At 45.6% G+C, this 23,805-nt stretch overlaps 1 protein-coding gene across 1 annotated transcript in view; it reads right to left on the bottom strand.

Moving 5' to 3' along the window:
* Nucleotides 1–803: 803 nt before the first annotated feature.
* LOC310757229 (uncharacterized protein) overlaps nt 804–23,805 on the bottom strand; it is a 141,096-nt gene continuing 118,094 nt past the window's right edge. Inside the window, exons 2-7 of the mRNA XM_083602507.1 lie at nt 14,363–15,147; nt 10,416–10,537; nt 10,085–10,251; nt 6,206–6,303; nt 3,914–4,014; nt 804–1,466 (exon numbers count right to left, since the gene is read on the bottom strand). Of these exons, the coding sequence (XP_083458633.1) occupies nt 1,236–1,466; nt 3,914–4,014; nt 6,206–6,303; nt 10,085–10,251; nt 10,416–10,478 (660 nt within the window). The 5' untranslated portion in view covers nt 10,479–10,537; nt 14,363–15,147 and the 3' untranslated portion in view covers nt 804–1,235. The remainder of the gene's footprint in view (nt 1,467–3,913; nt 4,015–6,205; nt 6,304–10,084; nt 10,252–10,415; nt 10,538–14,362; nt 15,148–23,805) is intronic.

Here is a 23,805-nt window from a genome sequence, read left to right as displayed (position 1 = left end):
CCAAAAGATCCGCTTTTGGGAAAAGTTAAAGCTGGATTTTTGTTAAAGTTTTCTGTGAAAGAGATCACCCAGGAATCTGGGATCCAGCATGCAGAACTGTCGTCTACAATCAATCCCAACATAGATTTCATTTCCATATATCTGAAAGTCGCTTTGGGGCTTTCTTAGTTGTGGGACTTAATGAATAAATTTAGTAAAACTAAGATATATTATTATTATTATTTATAACTTGTGCTTTTTCCAGAAAGAGCCCCGGATGGCAAACAGATGCACAATTTAAAAGCAAAAACATTCTAAATCAGTTAAAACATCATTTAAAAAACCCTATTACAATTAAAATTATCTGAAAGCACTTTCGGATTAAAGCATTCTAAAACACATTCGGTTAAAAACATTATTCCATCTGATGATCATGACATTTCCAGCAACAGTATTCTTCAGTTCCCAAATGCTTGGGTAAAGAGGAATGTTTTCAAATTCCTCCTGAAAGTTAATAATGATGGAGACAGGCACACCTCACCAGGGAGGACATTCCAAAACTGGGGCGCCATCACTGAAAAAGCCCTGTCACAGGTAAGCACCAGCCTCTAGTGGTGGCAACAGCACCAACAAGGCCTCACCTGACCATTGTAAAGTGCAAGGCGGTTGGTATGGGAGAAGGCACTCTTTTGAGTACTTGCGTCCCAAGCCCTAAATATATCTGTGGTATTACATGCCCCACCCTCAATGTCTATAAGCAATGAGAAATGTCCCAGTAGTTAGTAGAGTTTGGCTTCCTTTGGAAGGAGAGATTCACAGGAGACTTGTTGCCTTTTTGTAATGTTTTATTTATTTACAAATATACAAAGTAGAGAACAGGTGGAAACAGTCTGCACACACTCCAAGCAAGGAAATAATCCTGCTCCCTGCATGTGAGATACCCAGAGAGAGAGAGATGATACCTGCTTTAAAAGTGTCAAATACAGCTGCTTTAAAGGTGCTGGGAACCTTTGTGCTGAAGAACAGGATATGATTCTAACACAAGCAAGAAGGCGCACTTATCACTGTGCTTTTGCCCTCGCTGGAACGCTGGGATAAGTCAATGCAGAATACTCCCTGCATTTCTATCTAACTGAAAGGGCTAGAGGCTCCTCTAAACATTTGGAGAAGTCGGAATGATCTCCGAGAAGGGGCCAGGCCTTTGCAGGCCATGCTCTCTGTTTCTGATAGTAGCTCCTCACCAGTTCCAGAATTAGTTATGCCGAGTGCACCTGCGCCCGTTCGTGGTTCAAAGAGCAATGGAAGTAGCGCCTTGGTCCTTCTGTTCCGTAAGGGTCACCAAGATCAGCGAGGTGCTTTGTGGCCAGAAGGTGACTGGCTGTTCGCTGGTGCTGCTTCCCAAGGCGGTGCATAGCACGCAGCTGTTGCCGCCGCTGAGATACTTGCTGCAGATGCTGCGTCGTAGAAGGACGTCCCAGCCAGGGTACCTTGAAGGAGGCAGCAGAGCTTCAGGTGGTAGCCACAGACTGGGATAAGGCCTCCAAAAAGGGACGAGGCCGCTGACAGAGCCAGTCCAGGTATTTATTTATTCATCAACTTAATGAAAACTCTATCAAACCCAGACCCTGGCAGACTGACAGCTCTTATAAAAAAGGTAAAGGTAAAGAACTTCTGGACAGTTAAGTTCAGACAAAGGCAACTACAGTGGTACCTCAGGTTACATATGCTTCAGGTTACATACGCTTCAGGTTACAGACTCCGCTAACCCAGAAATATTCCTTCAGGTTAAGAACTTTGCTTAAGGATGAGAACAGAAATTGTGCTCTGGCGGCGCAGCAGCAGCAGGAGGCCCCATTGGCTAAAGTGGTGCTTCAGGTTAATAACAGTTTCAGGTTAAGTACAGACCTCCGGAACGAATTAAGTACTTAACCCGAGGTACCACTGTATGGGATTGCGGCGCTTATCTCGCTTTCAGGCCGAGGGAGCAGGCGTTTGACGCAGAGAGCTTTCCGGGTCATGTGGCCAGCATGACTAAATCACTTCTGGCACAACAGGACACCGTGACAGAAACCAGAGCACACGGAAACGCCGTTTACTTTCCCGCTGCAGCAGTACCTATTTATCTACTCACACTGATGTGCTTTTGAACTGCTAGGTTGGGAGGAGCTGGGACAGAGGAACAGGAGCTCACCCCCTCACGGGGCTTTGAACCGCCAACCTTCTGATCAGCAAGCCCAAGAGGCTCAGTGGTTTAGACCACAGCGCCACCCGTGTCCCATTGGCATAAGCTCTTATGGGCTAAAGCTCACTGCATCAGATGCAGGACTACTGTGTGACTCACGAGGCTTTCTTTGGCTCCTGTTAGCATCTAGGTGAGGAAAGAGTTCTTGGCTCCCTCACTGCCTGCTTGAAAGTGAGCAGTGAAGGTTTTATCTAATCAGAATTTTGTAGGATTGGGGATCTCTTTCACCCACTTCAGGGGGAAAAAAAATCTATGCAATCAACTGGCTGATTTAGGGATCCTAGCTTGGAAGCTGTCAGGAGGTCACCCATGACTCACACCTCCCTGTTCCGCATTTCCAAATACTGAAGTGATGTCCGCTAAATGAGAAGTACTATGACAGGCCAAAAACAAGATGGAGAGATGTGGGTATTCATTCCACAGTGTTTAAAGCCTGTTCAGTTGCTCAGAATGGCAAAGTCAGCACAGGAAACCAGTTAAAAGGGAGAGGGCATTCACTCACGGTGGGGTGCAAACCAGGACTACGGCTGAGAGAAGTTAGGACATGCTAGGCCTCAGAACAAAACATAAACTTTACATTTTTGTTATTGCTTTGTTATGTTTCCTTAAATTACTGTAAGCTGCTCCGAGCATCAGAACAGCAACTGGAGGGTGGCATAAAAGGTTAAATCGCAGTTTAAAAAGCACCTGTGATGCTAGGTTCAATTCCCGGTGTCTCCACCTCCGGGCAGAACTTGGAAATTCCCCTCTCTGAAACCCACAGGATTTCTCCTCACAGGCATCTGGTTGGCCACTGTGAGAACAGGATGCTGGACTGGATGGGCCATTGGCCTGATCCAGCAGTGTTCTTCTAAATGGCCTCGGCTCAGTATACCTGAAGGAGCGTCTCCACCCCCATCGTTCTGCCCGGACGCTGAGGTCCAGCGCCGAGGGCCTTCTGGCGGTTCCCTCATTGCAAGAAGCCAAGTTACAGGGAACCAGGCAGAGGGCCTTCTTGGTAGTGGTGCCCACCCTGTGGAACGCCCTCCCATCAGATGTCAAAGAGATAAACAACTACAGTGGTACCTCGGGTTAAATACTTAATTCGTTCCAGACGTCCATTCTTAACCTGAAACTGTTCTTAACCTGAAGCACCACTTTAGCTAATGGGGCCTCCTGCTGCTGCCGCACCGCCAGAGCACAATTTCTGTTCTCATCCTGAAGCAAAGTTCTTAACCTGAAGCACTTTTTCTGGGTTTGCTGAGTCTGTAACCTGAAACGTATGTAACCTGAAGCGTATGTAACCCGAGGTACCACTGTACCTGACATTCAGAAGACATCTGAAGGTAGCCCTATTCAGGGAGGTTTTTAATGTGTGACATTTTTATGTATTTTTAATCTTTGTTGGAAGCCACCCAGAGTGGCTGGGGAAACCCAGCCAGATGGGTGGGGTACAAATAAATTATTATTATTATTATTATTATTATTATTATTATTATTATTATTACTGTTTTTGAAGCCTGAAGAGCCAGTCAGAATAAAAACTACTGAGCAAAATGAACCAGTGGTCCGGCTCCTAACAGGTTAATAGATAGGTATCGAAGAATTCTTTAAGACAGATATGAGAGGGGTAGCAGTGTGACAGTAAAAGAATAGTCCCCAGACACATCTGGGTTTTCTGTAGGGTTTTCTGGTCCCAAGCATCCCTCTCACCTGCTGAGAGAGTGAGCGGCCCTTCTTAGCTGCTGCTGCAGCCTCACGCTGGCGTTTGGGTTCCTCATGCAGGGCCATCCAGACCTCCTCAGCGCCCATATCTATGGAGCAGGGTTGTGGTTTTTTTTAAAAAAGTGTGAATGTCACTTAGAGACTCTTTTTATGTGGCAACAGCGACTCATAAATCAAAAGCAATCAAATCAAAACACAAAACGCTTTTCCCCCAAAGAGATAATTGGAATTAAAGGAGACTTTTCATGAGACAAGTGAATCTCCACACAGCCCACCGCAATCACTTCACCTCATGAGTCACGACAAGAAAAAGAAAAAAATCATCTGATAATTTGGTGGCGCTAGCCATAACTGGTCGTGACTGAGTTTCTGAAACTGATGCACACACATACACAGCTGTTGGTTTAGCAGACTGACGTGAAGGAAATTTCAGGGGATCACCCATTTCACTGCCGGCCACATAGCTTACTGGCTCCCTGCCTGGCAAGCAGCCAGGTGGGAGCCTATTTATGATGAGGGCTTATTTATACCCCGCCCATCTGGCTGGGTTTCCCCAGCCACTCTGGGTGGCTCCCAATAGAATATTAAAAACACAGAGGGTGCCTTTGCCAATGGCCCTCTGGAACCTGGGGCTCAAACATACATAGCAGCATGTTCTGGTACTCTGTGCTAATTAACTCAAAACAAGGAACCACCTCATGGTTTGAAAACAGTTTACAGTCCCACTTTATCATCAGAGATTCAGGGTTGCAGGGAGTTGAACGCCCATTTCTATTTCTACAGCAAGGTCCCTGTCCTCTGTCAGGAGCTCGTCCTACACTCGAGTAGGACCCTGGCAGAGACACATGCCCGACTGGCATGTTCTCTCCCTCCTAGTCGATCGTTCGGGAGCTTCAAAATTTCTTCAGCCTGAACATCACAGCGACCGATGCCAACAGACACCGGCACACTTAGAAATCCGCAGAGTCCTTGCAGCTTGCGTGACAGACCTCAGCAACTCAGCATTTTGGCTAATCTACTTTATTTACCTATAAACACACACGGAGCACTGCAATGTGGCTCCCCCTCTCTCTAGCATCAGACAGCAAAGAGAAAAAAGAACAAAGGACAATAGTCCCACTTCACGGAACACAGTAACACAAACATCCTGTCTCCTTCACTTCCCACTCTGTGGAGTCAAAACATATACTGTCATGTGATAGACAAAAATCCCATGACTGCAGTCATGGAGCAGGAATTCTAACATCCTCAGTATCCTAGAGCTGTCCAATCAGCACGAAAGGGGAGATTTTCAGTCAATGGGAATTCTTCTCACCCTTTGTGCTGATTGGAGACCATCACAGTGAAAGGAGGAGAGTCAACCACTGAGGATCGGCTCCTGGGGTCACTCTGGAGAAGACATGAGAAAAGAAGACAGAGGAGTGGCTACTTCCTATGTTCCAAAGATAAACATTTAGGGACACTGAAAACACAAGGTACTTCAGTTTGACTGATTATTTAATTTGTATACCACTTGATATATTAAAAATATCTCCAAGCAGTGTACAAAAAAACTGAAGCAACAACAGGCAACTTAGCAAAATATTACAAAAAGACAGAGTTGGATAGAAAAATGTGACATTAATACCAAGTTACTAATATATTAAAAAATCAGTATCGGTTTATTTTTCCTTTTGACACACCCTCCCACTCAGCCTCTAGGTTCTCACTCAGGGTCCAAACAAATTCTCAGCTCACCTACAAAAGTCTCGCAATGAGAAGAGGGCCTGGAAACAGCGGGCATCAGCCTAGTCTCTCACTCTGGACTTGCATTTTATGGGCAAGCCCAAGGTGAATTGTATTTCCTCAGGCTGCCCACAGCTGTGTCCCATTCATCTGCACTCCTCGCACCCAATTCGAGGTGTAGCAGGTTTGTTGAGTTTCCTAGAGGGTCCAAAGGATGGGTTTCAAGGGAATGGTGAAGTACAATGGAACTTCAAGGAAAACACAACTTTAAGTAGCTCCAAAAGATTCGGAGCCCTCCAGACGATTTGCCCATATATGAGCACAGAAAATAGATCTAGCTGAAAGGCAACACGCGGAGATCAGCATAGATTTTTTGTGCTGTATCCCATCCTTATTATTGTTGTATAATATTGTTTCATAATCTTAGAAGGGAGAGTGACTGTGGGGCGGGGGGGGAGGTCTGTGAGTATTACTTCTGAATTTGCCACTATACTACCGGACTGGGATGAAGAGGCAAAGTAGCCAAAAAGCTCCTATGAAGCAGCGTACGCTCACCTAAACCAGTCACCAGCAGGCGCTTCACCCGAGGGCTTACTGGCTGCTCCTTGGTAGGTGGACGCAGGAAGTAGGAGGCTCTCTCTGAGCCCAGCAGCCTGAGGAGAAAGATAACAAGAGGCCATGTTGTCCCTCCCTACTGGAAACACCTACCACCCAGGTTGAGTTTATTAGACTAGCTCCCTCCCAACAACAACCCATCCAAGTGTTGAAGGCTGGTGAACCTCGGCAAATGGGGCACTGCCCTACCAAACTCACTCTGCTCTCAGCCAGCTCTTGCCTGCCTGCCTTCTTAATTATAACCAGTCTTATGGGTGGCACTGCCTGGCAGATTCCTCCGTGTTGCCCCATGTAGATCTCAGCAGCGAGAAGGATGGGGCCAAAATTAGTTGGCTCCGCCTGTTATTGGCTCTAGCTCCACCTCCTGCTGTCTCCCTGTCTTCTGCTCTACCAGCCATCACTGCATCCAAACCATGATCAGAACCCCACATTTTAGATCAGGATTCATCATGTCCAGTCTGGGGCCTATGCACTCATCTATGCTTGCCACATTGGTGTGGTTTAAAAGACACCTGCTTCTTGGGAGAAAAGCAATGACAAACCTAGACAGCACCTTAAAAAGCAAAGACAACACCTTGCCAACAAAGGTCCATATAGTAAAAGCTATGGTTTTCCCAGTAGTGATGTATGGAAGTGAGAGCTGGACCATAAAGAAGGCTGATAGCCGAAGAATTGATGCTTTTGAATTATGGTACTGGAGGAGACTCTTGAGAGTCCCATGGACTACAAGAAGATCAGACCTATCCATTCTTAAGGAAATCAGCCCTGAGTGCTCACTGGAAGGACAGATCCTGAAGCTGAGGCTCCAATACTTTGGCCACCTCATGAGAAGAGAAGACTCCCTGGAAAAGACCCTGATGTTGGGAAAGATGGAGGGCACAAGGAGAAGGGGACGACAGAGGACGAGATGGTTGGATAGTGTTTTTGAAGCTACCAGCATGAGTTTGACCAAACTGCGGGAGGCAGTGGAAGACAGGAGTGCCTGGCGTGCTCTGGTCCATGGGGTCACGAAGAGTCGGACACGACTAAATGACTAAACAACAACAACAACAATATATCCTCTAGATGCTGGTTTGATGATGATGATGATGGTAATAATAATAATAATAATAATAATAATAATAATAATAATTTATTACTTATACCCCGCCCATCTGGCTGGGTTTCCCCAGCCACTCTGGGCGGCTTCCAGCAAGAGATTAAAAATACATTAAAACATCAGTCATTAAAAACTTCCCTAAACAGGGCTGCCTTCAGATATCTTCTAAACATCAGATAGTTGTTTATTTCTTTGACATCTGATAGGAGCCATTCCACAGGGCCACGTTTGAGCCACGTTACCAGAGAGATGGCAATTTCAACCTGTTCATCACGGTTCTTGGAAGGTTATTTCCAGCAGGCTATTGGTCCTTTCTGTCCCCCAGGGATGTGTAAGAAAATACAGACCGGATCAGACCATCTAGTCCAACTTCCTGTTTCCCACATTGGCCAACTAGATGCCGATGTTTCAAAGTCCAATAGCAGTAACACTCTCCTGATTATGATCTCCAGCGTTTGATATTAAAAGTTGTTGTTGTCGTTTAAAGTTTTGTACAAGTTGCATTGCAGTGCTAAAGCTAGTGATGCATTTTTGAAAAATAGACAAATTGTTTTCAAAAGGAGTGAAGGGAAGAGCACAATGCCCGAGAAATATAAAAATGTAGCTCTTAGAAGGGCAAACTCTACCCTTGAAATGTTTTATTGTTTGCATTTGTTATATATTATTCAAACATGCTTCCCTCTTTGTTGCAAATTTTCATAAGGCGCTTTACTGGGTTTAAACAGGTCCGTTTCCTTGCAGATACAATATATTATTCATTCCAGTTTTTGATTAATGAGCTTCCCTTCGCTCCCCAACCTGCAAGCACCTCATTTTATAATTCATTGTACACCTATTTTTAGTGAAGTATTGCTGATTCATAAAATGCAGGAGCTTCCTTCCAGCCTCTTCTCAACCCACAACTGTGCACTTAAGCCCGTTGATATCAGTAGGACAACTCATGAGAAAGTGCGTGAGGTTGGTGGGGCTTTTTTGGGCTTTTTTAGAGGTTGCATTTCATCTTAAGAACAGGTCTTCGAGGTGGCTAAGAAGAACAATTCCAAATAACAAACCCCATTTAAATTTTAAATAACCGATAACAGGGATAATAAAAACCTATTTATTATCTTAGTAGATCTATATATCTCCAAAGTTTCTCCTATCATAGAATTCAGCCCTGTTTAGGGAAGTTTTTAATGTTTGAAGTTTTATTTGTTTTTAATGTTCTGTTGAAAGCCGCCCAGAGTGTCTGGGGAAACCCAGCCAGATGTGTGGGTAGAAATAATAAATTAGTAGTAGTAGTAATATTACTCATGAGGAGTTGGGAGTGCAGCAACACCTTGAGCGCCACAGGTTCCCCATCCCTGCTTAAAAGCAACGACATGTTCTCCAAAGTGCAACATAGGAAGCCTAGCGTGCCTGAAAATTGTCCTCTCTAACCATAATCCCAGTTGTACCGCAACTTGAAAGGCCTTTCTGTCTGTCCCACCAATGTATGAAGCATGTTTGGATGGAACTCAAGAGAGGACCACTCTCCCTCCAAGGTTCTGGAATGCTCCCAGGTTCTGGAATGCCTTGCCAAGGGAGGCCTAGCTAATTCTGTCTCTACTGCCCTCCCACAGGCAGGTGAAGACATGTTTATTAGTCAGGCCTTTGACCATGACAAACCAGAAAGTGCTCTGTTCTTTTTTGCATATAATTTTTATTAATTTTTCTGTTTTACAATTTAAAATACTCATTTTAAAATTCTTAAGATATCAATGACTTCCCTTTTTCTCTTTCCATGGTTCATTTTGCATATAATAAATCCCTGCATATTTTTTCAAAATCTGCACCATTCAGTATTCCATTATTGCATCCATCCAAACTTATTTACACTGTTGAATTTATCTTAATGCTGCCAGCTTTTTCAGCTGTACACAATTATTTTCCATATTTTCAATAAACATTTTCCAATCTTCTATAAACGTATGTTCTTCTTGTTCTCTTATTCTATACGTTAAGTCTGCAAACTGTGCATATTCTGTCAACTTACATAGCCATTCTTCTTTGGTTGGGACTTTGCTCGTTTTCCATTTTTGGGCTAACGAAACACGGGCCACAGTAGTGGCATACATACTGTAAATAACCTTTTCTGATACCTGGGAATTTCAGTCTGAATTATCCCCAGCAGAAAGGACTCTGGTTTTGGGGGGAAAGTAGGACGCGGGTGGCGCTGAGGTGTAAACCACTGAGCCTTGGGCTTGCCATTCGGAAGGTCGATTGTTTGAATACCTGCGACGGGGCGAGCTCCCATTGCTCGGTCCCAGCTCCTGCAAACCTTGCAGTTCGAAAGCACATTCAAAGTGCAAGTAGATAAATAGGTACCACTCCGGCAGGAAGGTAAACGGCGTTTCTGTGCGCTGCTCTGGTTTCACCAGAAGCAGCTTAGTCCTGCTGGCCACATGACCCAGAAAAACTGTCTGTGGACAAACGCCGGCTCCCTCGGCCAGTAAAGCGAGATGAGCGCCGCGACCCCAGAGTCGTCTGCGACTAGACTTTACCTTTACCTTTTTACTTTTTTTTCTTCTTCAATTCATTATGGATCATTTCCCAATACTCTTTTACAAGTTCACCACATATGAAAGAATGTTCCCTCCATCAGATGGGCGCTCTGCTCTAATTCCTGTCTCTGATAGGACCGCTCTGTGGAGCTTAGGGCTCTCCCAAACCCTTGACCCAAGTGATAGGTCACTGCTCACCTGTGGAGATACTGTTGATAGTCTGGCAGGGAACTGCTTAGAGCTTCCTTCTTCTGAATCCTTTGCAGGTTCCATCTTCCAGACCCACTGGAGTCAGCCCACCTGTCAGAATCTTTGGCATGTCCTGAAGAACGGGGCCAGACATGGCCTGGATATGCCATCATAACCTGATAGAACATCACAGGGATAAAAGCAAAGATTGCACCTGAACTTATTCCTTCCTTCCTGAACTTCCCAGGGCTGGCCTCTATCCCTTCCACTCGCTGCCCCCCTTCCCATTTTCTTCACACGAAGAGCAGCCCCTCATTTGCCTATTGGCCTTATGACTAACCTGCTGGATTCTGAGTTTAGGACCTGGTGTGCAGCACTGTGGTTTTGAACAGCACTGTGGCATCCAAGCTCTTTAGGCTTCCTTGTTTGGGCTGTCACCATGGTGCTTTGCCTTCCACCTGCCTCACGAAAGGTAGAAACCAGAACAAAACCACTTCAACACAGGGAGTGAGGAAAGCGTAGGCTGCAATCCTATGTGTGAAATTTGGCTGCATGGCTTCTTCAGTACTTTTCATGTTTACCTAAAAGAAAGTCACATTTAACCTAGTGGGACTTGCCTTGGAGTTTAAGCGTGTATAAAAATTTGGATGTGTTACAATGTGCCATTATTTGGGATTAAGTTAAGCTGAATTTTTGAATTTACATGAGTGAGAAACCAAGTATTGGCCTATGGGGTTGAAAATTAAGAATCCCATGGCTTCTCAAACACAGGCTGCAGACACACCATACATTTAAGACAGATTTAAAGCACATTTTTCTACTCAAAGCAACCTGGGAGGCATAGCAATCAAGGCTTTGTTCCCCTCCAGTCTACTTAAGAAGCTCAGCATATGAAGAGGCTAAACTGATTGCTCCATCTCAGCCGTATGGCTTTCACAAGCCATTATTGTGTTCCTATATCAGTAATTTAGGAATTTTCACCATTGTAACTAAGCCAAGTTTGACTCCCTTTGCAAATTTTTCTGAATGCTGTATGGAAAAGCACATGAATCTGACATGTGGAGAGTTCGTAAGTAAACCATTTTTAACTTACCGAAGATGTAATACAGTGGTACCTCGGGTTACATACGCTTCAGGTTACATACGCTTCAGGTTACAGACTCTGCTAACCCAGAAATAGTGCTTCAGCTTAAGAACTTTGCTTCAGGTTGAGAACAGAAATCGTGCTCTGGTGGTGCAGTGGTAGCGGGAGGCCCCATTAGCTAAAGTGGTGCTTCAGGTTAAGAACAGTTTCAGGTTAAGTACAGACCTCCGGAAAGAATTAAGTACTTAACCCACTGTATTTTTTCTGTGCCATAAGGCTCAGAAAAGGCTTTTTCTGTACCATAAGGCTCACCCAGAATGTGCAGAAGCAAACAAGTGCATGTTCACTGTACACAAGACAAGTTCTGCTGCATCGGATGAAAAGCCACAGCGGCCAACTAGATGGCTATGGGAAGATTTTGCACACATTTAACATAGCGTCCAAAAAAGGGCTTCCTAATGCCTGTGCAATTTCTGCATTGCGCAAGCCTACATATTCCTTCTCTCAGAACCTTTCAGGGTTTTTTCCCCTACCCACACACTTCAACAGTTTATCTGTTGTTCATAACACCTTCTGCAGCTGTCACCCTAGTATTTGCCCTCTGTACATTTCAGATTCTGAGAAGAAAATGAAAACCACCCCTTCCTGCTACAAAGGAGTTTTAAGATTAAAGGAGGGGATGTGAATTCTCATTTCTTCAGCTTCGGCTTTTGCGTTTCACGAGGCCTGAAGCGTTTCGGAGCTTGGGGGAGGAGGGTGCAGGGAGAGCAAAGTGTTTTGCTTGGCCAAAGTCCTGGCAGGTAGTTAGTGGGGGCCCGACTGTTAATAATTCCCAGCTAGAATAGGGGGTTTGGAAGACTTTTGTTTGTGTGTGGGGAGGGGAAAGCCTCACCCACCCCATAGTGGGAAGGAACTCCATGCGAGGAAAGCTTTACAATAAGGCACATTCAACGGCAAGAACGAGAGGAGGTGGAGAGAGAGAGAGAGAAAGAAGAGAGATCAAGGGTGAATGGGGCTGTCTGATTAAATGAGGTCTGAAAGGAGAGAGCGGGCCATTCACAACAGGAACGAAGCCTTCACCGGTAACAACTCAGACTTAATCCAGGGAAGATGGGGAGGGGCGACGGCTGTGGAACTCCATGTAAGATTTCCAGCCCAATTCTGTGTGGGCTGTTGCTTGTCGTGGACAGCGTGATGCCAAAATCACATCCACATCTCCCACAGAGGTGAGCTGGACCACCCTCATCTTGAAGCTACTTCTCAGGCAGAGGGTTCCAGAAAGGCAGTTACTTTCCTGAATCTAACACCCCCTCCACTTTCTTCTTCCAACTAGGCCAGGCATGGCCAAACTTGACCCTCCAGCTGTTCTGGGACTACAACTCCCACCATCCCTAGTGAAATATACTCAGAGTAGAGAGTGGATTTCATGCCCTTTATTCAGCTCATTGTGGTGAGGAGGAATGAAAGTTCCCCCAAGAATGTCTGCTTTATGTACCGTATTTTTTGCTCTATAAGACTCACTTTTTCCCTCCTAAAAAGTAAGGGGAAATGTGTGTGCGTCTTATGGAGCGAATGCAGTCTGCGCAGCTATCACAGAAGCCAGAACAGCAAGAGGGATTGCTGCTTTCACTGCGCAGCGATCCCTCTTGCTGTTCTGGCTTCTGAGATTCAGAATATTTTTTTTCTTGTTTTCCTCCTCCAAAAACTAGGTGCGTCTTGTGGTCTGGTGCGTCTTATGGAGCGAAAAATACGGTACATTATTTACACAATGGGCCCCACGTGATTGGCTAATTCCGGGATTCACCTGTAGGCCAATCTGGTTGCAGATTCACTTCCACCTGGAGCTGGATTGGGTGGCTCCTGTGGACCAATCAGACTGCTGCATTCTGAATCCTATTGTTCTAGGACCAATCAGACTGCTGCCTTTTGGATCCTATTCAACTCAGTACATAACACCTAGCTAACAGGACCAGTGGTCAGGGATGATGGGAATTGTACTCCCAAAACAGCTGGAGGGCCAAGTTTGGCCATGCCTGAACTAGGCCAAGACACTGTGTTGCCTGAGGCAAAGGAGAAGTGGTGCCCCCTCTACTAAAACTGACTGAAACAGCAGCTGGATCTTTTCTACAATGCGGGCATTGGGGCTGTGTTCTTCTGTACCCCTCACAGAGCTGCAGGTCCCAGCACCTTTAAACTATAGCTCCCATGATTCTGGGGGGGGGGATGTCTTATGGTGTGTGCACAGCCTGGGTTGCACCCTCAGCAATGTCTTCCAACAATTCCCAGCATTCTCAGTTCCCCATGCTCTCTCCACAGTGGCATTCTTGGTAGTGGCGCCCGCCCTATGGAATGCCCTCCCCTCAGATGTCAAGGAAATAAACAACTACCTGACTTTTAGAAGACATCTGAAGCCAGCCTTGTTTAGGGAAGTTTTTAATGTCTGATGTTTTATCGTGTTTTTAATATTCTGTTGGGAGCCACCCAGAGTGGATGGGGAATCTCATCCAGATGGGCAAGGTATAATAATAATAATAATAATAATAATAATAATAATAATAATTATTATTATTATTATTATTATTATTATTATTATATCCATCACCTCACAGTGCCAAAGGTAGGGTGGTTGAATTTTGACTTTTTTGATTCCAGGATGAAAATCTCTTAAAGCTACCACTCATAGGTCCTTGCGAATGTATGCAAATTTCAAACCAAGTACAGGTTAAAAACCCTTACCAAAAGACAATGGGAAAATATTAAAGATGGAAATATTAAAATATTAAAGATGGAAATATTTCTAGACCACTTTTACTGTTTTACTGCTAAAAGTTCCCTATATAAAAAATATAAAACAATTTGTTTTTTAAAACATATATTTTTATTGAATTTTCAGAGATAATACCGTGTCAGCATAAAACATCTTGGCGAGCTGCAAACTGAAACCATGAGATAGACTCCTGAGAGAAAATGGATCCACTCATTACTAACACTTATTCAACAGAAATTCAGACCAAATCTTGCCTGGCTGAGACAATTATTATGCTTAATGCCAGGATTCTGGAAAACAGACCAAACCAGGGTTGTTAAAAAAAGCTTAACAACTTTTGTGTCCTGAATTTTACTTCTATAAATATGGCAACCCTAACTCAGCAAAGATCTAGTGCTGATTTACCCATGCCTGTACAACAGCCAACATCTCTCACCGCAGGGCCTTGTCCATCCCTTAAAAGTATGCTGTTTGAAGTGATGTTAGGCGAGAAAAGCAAAAACTTCGAGGACAAAACGCATGCAGACCAAATGGAACGGAGTAATATTTACGATGTGACCTGTGCCATCTGCTGGCTTTTGAAAGGAATGCAGATCAAACAACAAAAAGGTTGTTTAAAGGTTAAAGGAGCACTTTCTGAGGCATTGCAACCTCTAGACACGAGTTTCTGGAAATTTCAGGTGTTGTGCTCGTGTCCACACCTTGCAGGCTTCCCACAGGTATCTGGTCGGCCACTGTGAGAGCAAAATGGTGGAGTAGAAAGGCCATTGGCTGATCCAGAAGCCTCTTAAGGCCTCGGCAAGCATATATGTAATTTTGGGTACCACACCGTTGACTCCTCCTCTAGACTGCATCTTAGGAAATTTAGGGAGATTGCAGATAGTTTGGCATGAAGAAGTTAGAATATCCCGAGAACTGAATTGGTGTGGGAGAACACTTAAATGCAAGAAGCTTCTCAGTATTGCAAGACTCAGTTGGTTATAATAATAATAATTTGCTATTTATACCCCGCCCATCTGGCTGGGTTTCCCCAGCCACTATGGGCGGCTCCCAACAGAATATTAAAAACACGATAAAACATCGGACATTAAAAACTTCCCTAAACAGGGCTGCCTTCAGATGTCTTCTAAAAGGCAGAAAGTTGTTTATTTCCTTGACATCTGATGGGAGGGCGTTCCACAGGGAGGGTGCCACTACCAAGAAGGCCCTCTGCCTGGTTCCCTGTAACTTCTCACAGTGAGGGAACAGCCAGAAGGCCTTCGGCTCTGGATCTCAGTGTCTGAGCTGATAATGCCAAGGTTGCAGGTTCGATCACCTTATGGGACAGCTGCATATACCTGCAATGCAGGGGGTTGGACTAGATGATCCTCAGGGTCCCTTTCAACTCTACCATTCTATCATTCTCCAAGAGAGGTGTAGCAATAATGAAAGCCTTTGGGGCCATGTAATAGGTGCACTGAAAGAACTGGAGCCACAATATTTAATTCAAATACATTTCCATCCTTAAGCCCAGCAGCAAGTCAACCATCTATCCAATTAAAAGTGGGCAAAGTATTTTACTTGTGTGTCACCTTTGTGTTTCGGTTCCCCACTGGCAACCTTTTCATTTCTTCCTCAAGCTCATTCTGGGAGCGGGGCCAGCCAACCTCTTCAGCAGCCACACGGCGCAAGACGACAAGAAGTAGTTACTCTGAATCCTGGGACGGCCAGTATTGTTCCATTCAACGCTCGCTCCCCAAGACTTCTTCAAAGAAATGTTGGATCTTTGGGCTGATAACTAAATAAAAAAATTTAAGCTGCCAAGATGAAGCACATTGGGGGGGGGGGGCTTAAGATGGCACCACGTCAAGTTAAAGGTGGCGTTTTCACATGCAGGAGTGGGGAGAAGAGAGTGGGATTGCTCAGGCTGACCCTGACCTACATTCATTCATTTGAAGATTAGAAGCACCTTGGACCAGTTGCAAAGGGAATGACAGCGACAACTCAGGAAAGGTTGGCCACGGTTCTTTGTGCATCGGTGACTTCGAGACCGGATCTCTGCAATGTGCTGTATGTGGGGGGTTCCTTTGAGCCTGATCTGGAAGCTTCCGTTAGCGCAGAATGATATGGTGTGATGGCAGTAAGACCCTGTCGGCATATAACGCCTCTGCTCAGAGACCTGCACTGGTTGCCACTTTGGGCCAAGTTCCAGGTGTTACGATTGGTATATAAAGCCCTTAACAGCTTGGAACCAGCTTAACTGCAAGATTGCCTTACCTCACGTGAGCAGACTTGGCTGCTTCGATCTGCATAACCGGCACTGCTACAGGTGCCGCATGAAACTCAAATCTACCCTTGTAAAAAGAAATCTGGTATTTTAGTGTGGCAGCACCTAAACTTTGGAACTCCCTGCCTATTGTCACCAGGCTTCATTGTACTCTGTTTGATGCCTGCTTAAAACATTCTTGTTTAGACAAGTCTATACAGTGTATCACAGAGATTAGGACTTGCCGATCAGAAGGTCGGCGGTTCGAATCCCCGCGATGGGGTGAGCTCCCATTGCTTGGTCCCAGCTCCTGCCAACCTAGCAGTTTGAAAGCACGTCAAAGTGCAAGTAGATAAATAGGTACCACTCCGGTGGGAAGGTAAACGGCGTTTCTGTGCACTGCTCTGGTTCGCCAGAAGCAGCTTAGTCATGCTGGCCACATGACCCGGAAGCTGTACGCCGGCTCCCTTGGCCAATAAAGCGAGATGAGCGCCGCAACCCCAGAGTCAGTCACGAATGGACCTAATGGTCAGGGGTCCCTTTACCTTTACCTTTACCTTTACACAGTGTATAGAATATTGACGTGCTTTGATCTAGCTTTTAGTTTATCAATGATTTCATTTTTTAAAATGTTTGAAACGGTTTAACACTGTTTTACACGAAGAAATTTGCTGGGGGTTTCTATCTTTCTGTAAACTGCTTCAGTATTTTATCAGTACTGTATATAAATCTTGTGAAATGAATTTGGAAAAAGGTTTGAATTGTGTCTAGGCCTGTGCAACTCTGAGAGAGCTAAGGCCTGCTGCCATGATCCCCACTTGCTCCCTCCTCCCCTTGGTGTAGCATCCCTGAATAGGCCGTCTAAAAAAGGGCTATCGCCATACTCCTATGTAAAGACCATGGCTCAGAATCTGTCTCTCGAGCCTGGAAAACATTCTGGCTTTGAGTCACAATTAGTGTATCAGGATATCTACTGCCACAACAGCTTTAAATTCCATGAACTCGAAACGGACAGGTGTTCTGATTTTCTTTGGCCTCTGCTCATTTCTATCTCTTTTTACAGTACATGTTTCTTTTCCAGATGTTTATCAGCAGGTTTTTGCCCAGTAGGCGCACCTGTTTGCAGCAGCAACACACAAACAGGAAAAAGTAGACTGTAGCCAGGGTCTTGACCGCATAACCTCCACCCCCTCTGGCAATACTGCAAGGCAAACTGCTTTTGGAACCAGGAGGCATATCAAAAGCAGTTTTGTGACATGGGAGTCTGCTAAAAAGAACCAAACGGTAGTCCGAAATCTTAGTGGGGTGTGTGCTCCTACTAGAGCTTTGTGGATCCCAGCCTATAGTTGCATTTTTCCTTAAGTCAAATATATCTGCTTTCGAGACCCCATCCAGCTGAAAAAGCTTCTTGTGTTATTATTTTTTGTGCGTGTTTTTAAACTGCTTTTGGTTGTTTTTATTATATTTTGGACATCGCCTTGGCATATATGTATGTGGAAGGTGATTATTTATTTATTTATTTATTTATTTATTTATTTATTTATTTACGGCTATTAGCCCATAAAATATGTACAAACATAAAAACACAGAGACATAAAAACAGATATATCCGACAACAGAAGGTGAACACCACGATGCAAGGATGGGTCATTGAGCAGAGCCAAGTGACAGCTTGGGGCCAGTAGAGCTCCAAGGGGCGGATCACAGAAAAGGAAAACTGAAGACGAACTCCGACATGCACTCTCATCATAACAGTCCGATTAGTTTTGATGTTGTTGTGTTTTTTTTGGTGGTTTTTGAGTGTGAGATAACCGCATTCAGAAATCTCGCCACCTGCAGAGTTACAGAAGGATCTGTATCCTGCAAAAGCAGTGTGGCGTGTGACTCAACAGGCCTGCCAACCAAGCGCAGTAAAGCAGGACCCAGGAATTTAGCCCTGGCTATGCCATGTAGGGGACAGTTGAACATTATATGTGAAAGAGATTCAACAGTTTCCCCGTCACACACGCATAGCGGAGACACCAAACCCTTGGAAAATCTGTGGTTCAGCAGGTTCGATGGAAAGACATTGAACCTTGCACGAATAAATGCAAGTCGGTGTGGTACTGATGAAAGAGATGACATGTATGATGGAAGGCCAAGTGGTGGGGTTATTCCATGATACCTGGGGGAGCAGACACCCCCACCCCTGGCGAGGTTGTGTTGATTTTCAATATCCGCTAATCTTTGCTCAATAAGGCTTTTGGCTGAGCGTAAGTTCATCTTTAAGGAGTCCGCTGGGGAAATTCCGATGCTCAGAAGTTTGGCATGGATTTTTCCTACCCAGGGATTGACAAAGACGTCCCGCCAGAGGCACTGAAAAAGGTAATGGTCGGGAAGCCTATGCCAGCTGGACAGCCAATAGCCAAAGACTCGCTTCCAGATGACAGTCTCCAATGATGCAATCCTTAACTCCAGACGTATGGCTGCATTGCTCACACACATGGGGAGTTTCAGAAGGCGACGGAGAAACTGATTCTGCAATGTCCCCAGTGATGTTAAATTGGACCCTGAGGCCCAGAGCGGGGCAGCATAACAGAGGGTGGAAACCATTTTTGCGTGGTATACCTTCAATGCAGAAGGGATGTGAGAGGCTCCGTCGGCCGCAAAAAATTGGAGTAGAGTATAAAGTATTGTTTTCCCTTTGTTTAGTAAATACTGTATCTGTGGCTTCCAGCTTAGATTGTAATGAAAAAAGACTCCCAGGTATTTAAATTTGAAAACCTGTTCTAATTGGACTCCATCTAACTTCCAGCTGTAAGTTTTCCGAGACCTGGTAAAGACCAGGACTTTAGATTTCCCATGATTAATTGTCAGATGGTTAAGTTTGCAATAAGCCGCAAAAATCTTTAGAGCTCTGCATAAACCAACTCTAGAGTAGGAAAGGATCGCTGCATCGTCGGCATATAGGAGCAAAGGGCAGCGAAAATCAGCTAGGCGGGGGGCATGAATGTTGGCTTGAGACTCGTTCAGAAAGAGCTTCATATCGCTAATAAACAGGTTGAAGAGGAGTGGGGCCAAAATGCATCCTTGGCGCATAAGTGGAAGGTGATTAGTAAACAATAACCTCACTGTACGAAACAGAAAATTGCCTCCTGACAGCCAGGGCTTGTCAACAGACCCCAGGTTTCTTTGAAGGGGTTTAAAGAAAATGAGTAATCATTATCAGCAGGGTTGTAACAATTTGTTTTAAACTCAGGAGCCAGATTTTCTAGGCACCAGCCTGGAAAATGGGAGATGGAACCTGAGTGAACCAACGTCAGGAGGAAAAATTACATCTTGTGGCACTATAATTTTATTATTATTATTACAGCATAAACTTCTGTGGATGAGAGTGCATTTTATCAGATGCGTGAAGTTGTAGCAGGTGTGCACATGTGTCATATAATCTCTACATGTACAAATATTGGGGGTGATGGAGTGAAAATAGCAAGCAGTGAGGAAAATAAAATACATTTCCGAAGTCCACCGATTCTATTTATCCCATACAGAACGTAGAGCAAGACTGTGGATACATATGGCTTCTATTACGTTTCCGAGCACAATTCAAAGTTTTGGTGCTGACCTTTAAAACCCTAAACGGCCTTGGTCCAGTATATCTGAAGGAGCGTCTCTACCCGCATCATTCTACCCTGAGGTCCAACGCCCAGGGCCTTCTGGCCGTTCCCTCACTGCGAGAAGCCAAGTTACAGGGAACCAGCCTGAGGGCCTTGTCGGTAGTGGCACCTGCCCTGTGGAATGCCCTCCCACCAGATGTCAAAGAGAACAACAACTACCAGACTTTTAGAAGACATCTGAAGGCAGCCCTGTTCAGGGAAGCTTTTAATGTTTGATGTTTCACAGTATTTTAATATTTTGTTGGAAGCCACCCAGAGGGGCTGGGGAAGCACAGCCAGATGGGTGAGGTATAAATAATATATATATATTTATTTATTATTATTATTATTATTACTACTACTACTACTACTGCTACTACTACTACTATTACATTGGTAGTTGAGAAGGTGAACGAACCATTTATGTGGCTGACTCAGCCACATCAACAATTATTTAATTCACCTGTTCTCCTTCCAGAGTACAATATACGCCATTGTCCAAATGCCATCCACTTCAGCTGCCTATTATTTCTCTAACTGCCTTAACACAGAGACAACTTCAAGCAAGTTTATTAGGAAGAACGATTTCAATTTTCTGGATTAAAATGTGTTTAGCATAAAATCGTTTTTGCTTTGGCGATAACGAGTGTAAAAATCAAAAACTTAAAATCGAAATAATTGGCTAGAGGCAGAGCATAGCCTCCCGAATACCAGTTGTTGGAAGGCGCAGAAGGGAAAAGGGCTCTTGGGCTCAGGTCTTGCTCTCAGGTTTCATCTGGGTGGCCCCAAGGAGAACAGGGATGCTGGAACAAATGGGCCGCTGGCCAGATCCAGCAGCCTCTTCTTATTGCAAGCTTCATCAACATGATTGTGATTATTGCATTAAGTGCAATGCAGCTACGACATCAAAGAGGCTATTACAGTGAGGAAACATACTGTAAAGGTAACATACTGTAAAGGTAAAGGGACCCCTGACCATTAGGTCCAGGTGTGTCCGACTCTGGGGTTGCGGCGCTCATCTCGCTTTACTGGCCAAGGGAGCCAGCAGACAGCTTCCGGGTCATGTGGCCAGCATGACTAAGCCGCTTCTGGCGAACCAGAGTAGCGCACGGAAATGGTGTTTACCTTCCCGCTGGAGCGGTATCTATTTATCTACTTTGACGTGGTTTCGAATTGCTAGGTTGGCAGGAGCAGGGACCAAGCAACGGGAGCTCACCCCGTCGTGGGGATTCGAACCGCCAACCTTCTGATTGGCAAGTCCTAGGCTCTTTGGTTTAACCCACAGCGCCACCCACGTACCATATTGTTACCAGAGGACAAAACAGGGCAAATTAATGACACCAAATTGGAGGTTTCTTTATGGAAAATCCTCTGCTTACATGGTAGGAGATCTGGTAAGCCGTTATAATTTTACGAACGGTGATTCTTTCTAGAAGCCATCATTATGGCGAACCTTGCTATTCAGATGCAATCAATGTGCTATGTGATTACATACTGCTTTGCGTTCTGCATTTCGTAACTAAATTATTCTCTGTTAGTAAAGAGAATAAATTTTCACCAGCTTGAGACGTAGAAAACCTTTTTTTAAATAAGTAATATGTGTGTGCCTTGCGCTTCAAAAAGAAAAACTTTGCTTGGGGGAGGCCACTGGACTGGAAAACCAATTCATTTAAGAAAAATGAAGTCAGTGACTTTGAAGCTTAGGAATGGAAATCAGGGAATTTTGAGACAGGGCTTAATCTGCCATAAATTGGCCAAACCTTTTTTGTAAAAAAAAAAAAACCTGCTCTCCCGCAGCAAATCTAATGAGTGGGAGCTGCAACAAAATGTTGCAGTGCAGAGTGCTCAGGAGCCCCCTTTCCCCCTTCATCAGTAAGCCAGTTTCTGTGGCCATTATGCCCAGTCCTCATTGGACTGCTTTTTGGGGGGGAGGCAGCCCTCCTTAGTTTTGCTCCCCCTAAAGAGTTTCTGCAAATTTAAGGGTTACCCCAAGTATGCTGATGCCCCACACCCACCCTGCGCATGGCTGCTGCTCCTTGGCCTACGTAAGACACAAGACTCAGGCCTGAATCTGAATCAGAATGGTGGTGATACAAGTCTATTTGCCAGTGCAATTTGGCCTATCCCTACATATGAAAGCCCAATGAAGGCAAACATAAAAGTATGCTTACCAATAATACCCCCTCATGCCTGAGGAGCAATGGGTGTACTTTTTATAGCTGGGGGGGCATTCTTTTCTGTTAAGGGCTGCATTACCTTAAGGAAGCGGTTTTTCACTATTCTGAAAGTCCATGGCTCCCCTCCAGTCTGCACCTCCAGTTACATGACCCTTTGCTTGCAGAGCCAGCAGCCCCTCACCCCTTTTTGAATACCCTCCCTTGTGGAGTGTTCCCTCAGCCTCCTGTCCTCTCCTCTCTCCTTGGGAGTCCTCTGGGCAGCTGCCACCACTGCCCTTGGTCTCTGAGCCACTTTCCACCCCACACACACGCCCCAAAGAGAGGTGCCTCCCCACGCCACCCCACAGAGGCCTAGGAAGACGATGCCTCCAGCCTTAGTGGCCCGACGTAGACTGGCCAAAGGTGAATGTGAGAACAGCACCTTACCCATCTTGGGGGGCAGCAGCGGGCACTGCCAGGCCAGCATGGCAGAAAGGCTGCCCTACGGTGCCAGGCACTCAGCTCCCAGGCAGGCCTTGCACACAGCAAGCACCAGAAAGGCCAGCGTGGCGCCTGACTGCCCAGCCTCCCACTTGTCCGTCCATTCCCAACCGCAAAGGTTGGCAGACTGGCTAGCTGGGCTCCCTCACCCACTTCCTTGCTTATTCCGAGGCCGCCTCAGCTCCTGGCAACCAGCACCCGCTGGCCAGCCCCAGAGGCACCATTCACTTGGGGAGTTTGTGGCCAGGGCTCCTGCAGCAAACAACCACACAAGCCTTTGGGAGGCAGAGATGTGAGAGGGCATCAGAGGAGGGAGGGAAGGGAAGGGAAGAGGGGTAGAAGTCATTGTTGCCTGTGGTATCCCGACTATAATTCGAGGCACCCCAGGGTGCCACGGCACAGTGGTTGGAAACCACTGCCTTAAGGGTATAGTCTACCAGAGAAAGCTCCATACCATCTGTGGGAAGGACTGGTGCCAATGGACAGGCCTGTCCTCTTTGTCCTTTCTACCACCTACATTTTTCTTTCTGGCGTCTTTCCTTCTCTCTATCCCTTCCTCCTCCTCCTCGTCAAGCCATCTGGTTGCCCATCCCTGTTCTACACTAGGTAAAGGTAAAGGGACCCCTGACCATTAGGTCCAGTCGTGGCCGACTCTGGGGTTGCGGCGCTCATCTCGCTTTATTGGCAGAAGGAGCCGGCGTACAGCTTCCGGGTCATGTGGCCAGCATGACTAAGCCGCTTCTGGTGAACCAGAGCAGCGCACGGAAAAGCCGTTTACCTTCCTGCCGGAGCGGTACCTATTTATCTACTTGCACTTGGATGTGCTTTCGAACTGCTAGGTTGGCAGCAGCAGGGACTGCACAACGGGAGCTCACTCTGTTGCGGGGATTTGAACTGCCGACCTTCTGATCGGCAAGTCCTAGGCTCTGTGGTTTAGACCACAGCGTCACCCGCGTCTACACTACAGAACAGCAAAGCTTATCAATAAACCAGTGCTGAATTGTGTCCCTTTCAATAACACCCCATTAAATGTATCTGCATCTATCAATGTAGAATTGGGCATAATTCATCTGAGAAATCCTAAGCATAAAGGGTTTCAGCAAACCATGCCTTTACATCCATCCATTGTGGCAAGGAGGGGACAGGAAGGCTAATGTGCGGGGAACCTGTGGTCCTCCAGGACACCAGCTGCCATCAGCTCAGCCAGCATGCTCAATGGTCAGGGATGGTGGGAGCTATAGCCTATGAACAGCTGAAGGGCCACAGGTCCCCTGTCCCGGAGTAATGGACCATTTGAAGTGTGTTCCTGCTTCTTCCTCAAACAGGCACTAGAATTGAGGAG

The sequence above is a fragment of the Podarcis filfolensis genome, assembly GCF_964270895.1.
Source record: "Podarcis filfolensis genome assembly, chromosome: 2".
In the NCBI taxonomy this organism is placed as follows: Eukaryota; Metazoa; Chordata; class Lepidosauria; order Squamata; family Lacertidae; genus Podarcis; species Podarcis filfolensis.
Note: the sequence above shows the minus strand (reverse complement) of the source record. Positions and strands in the feature narration are given on the sequence as shown.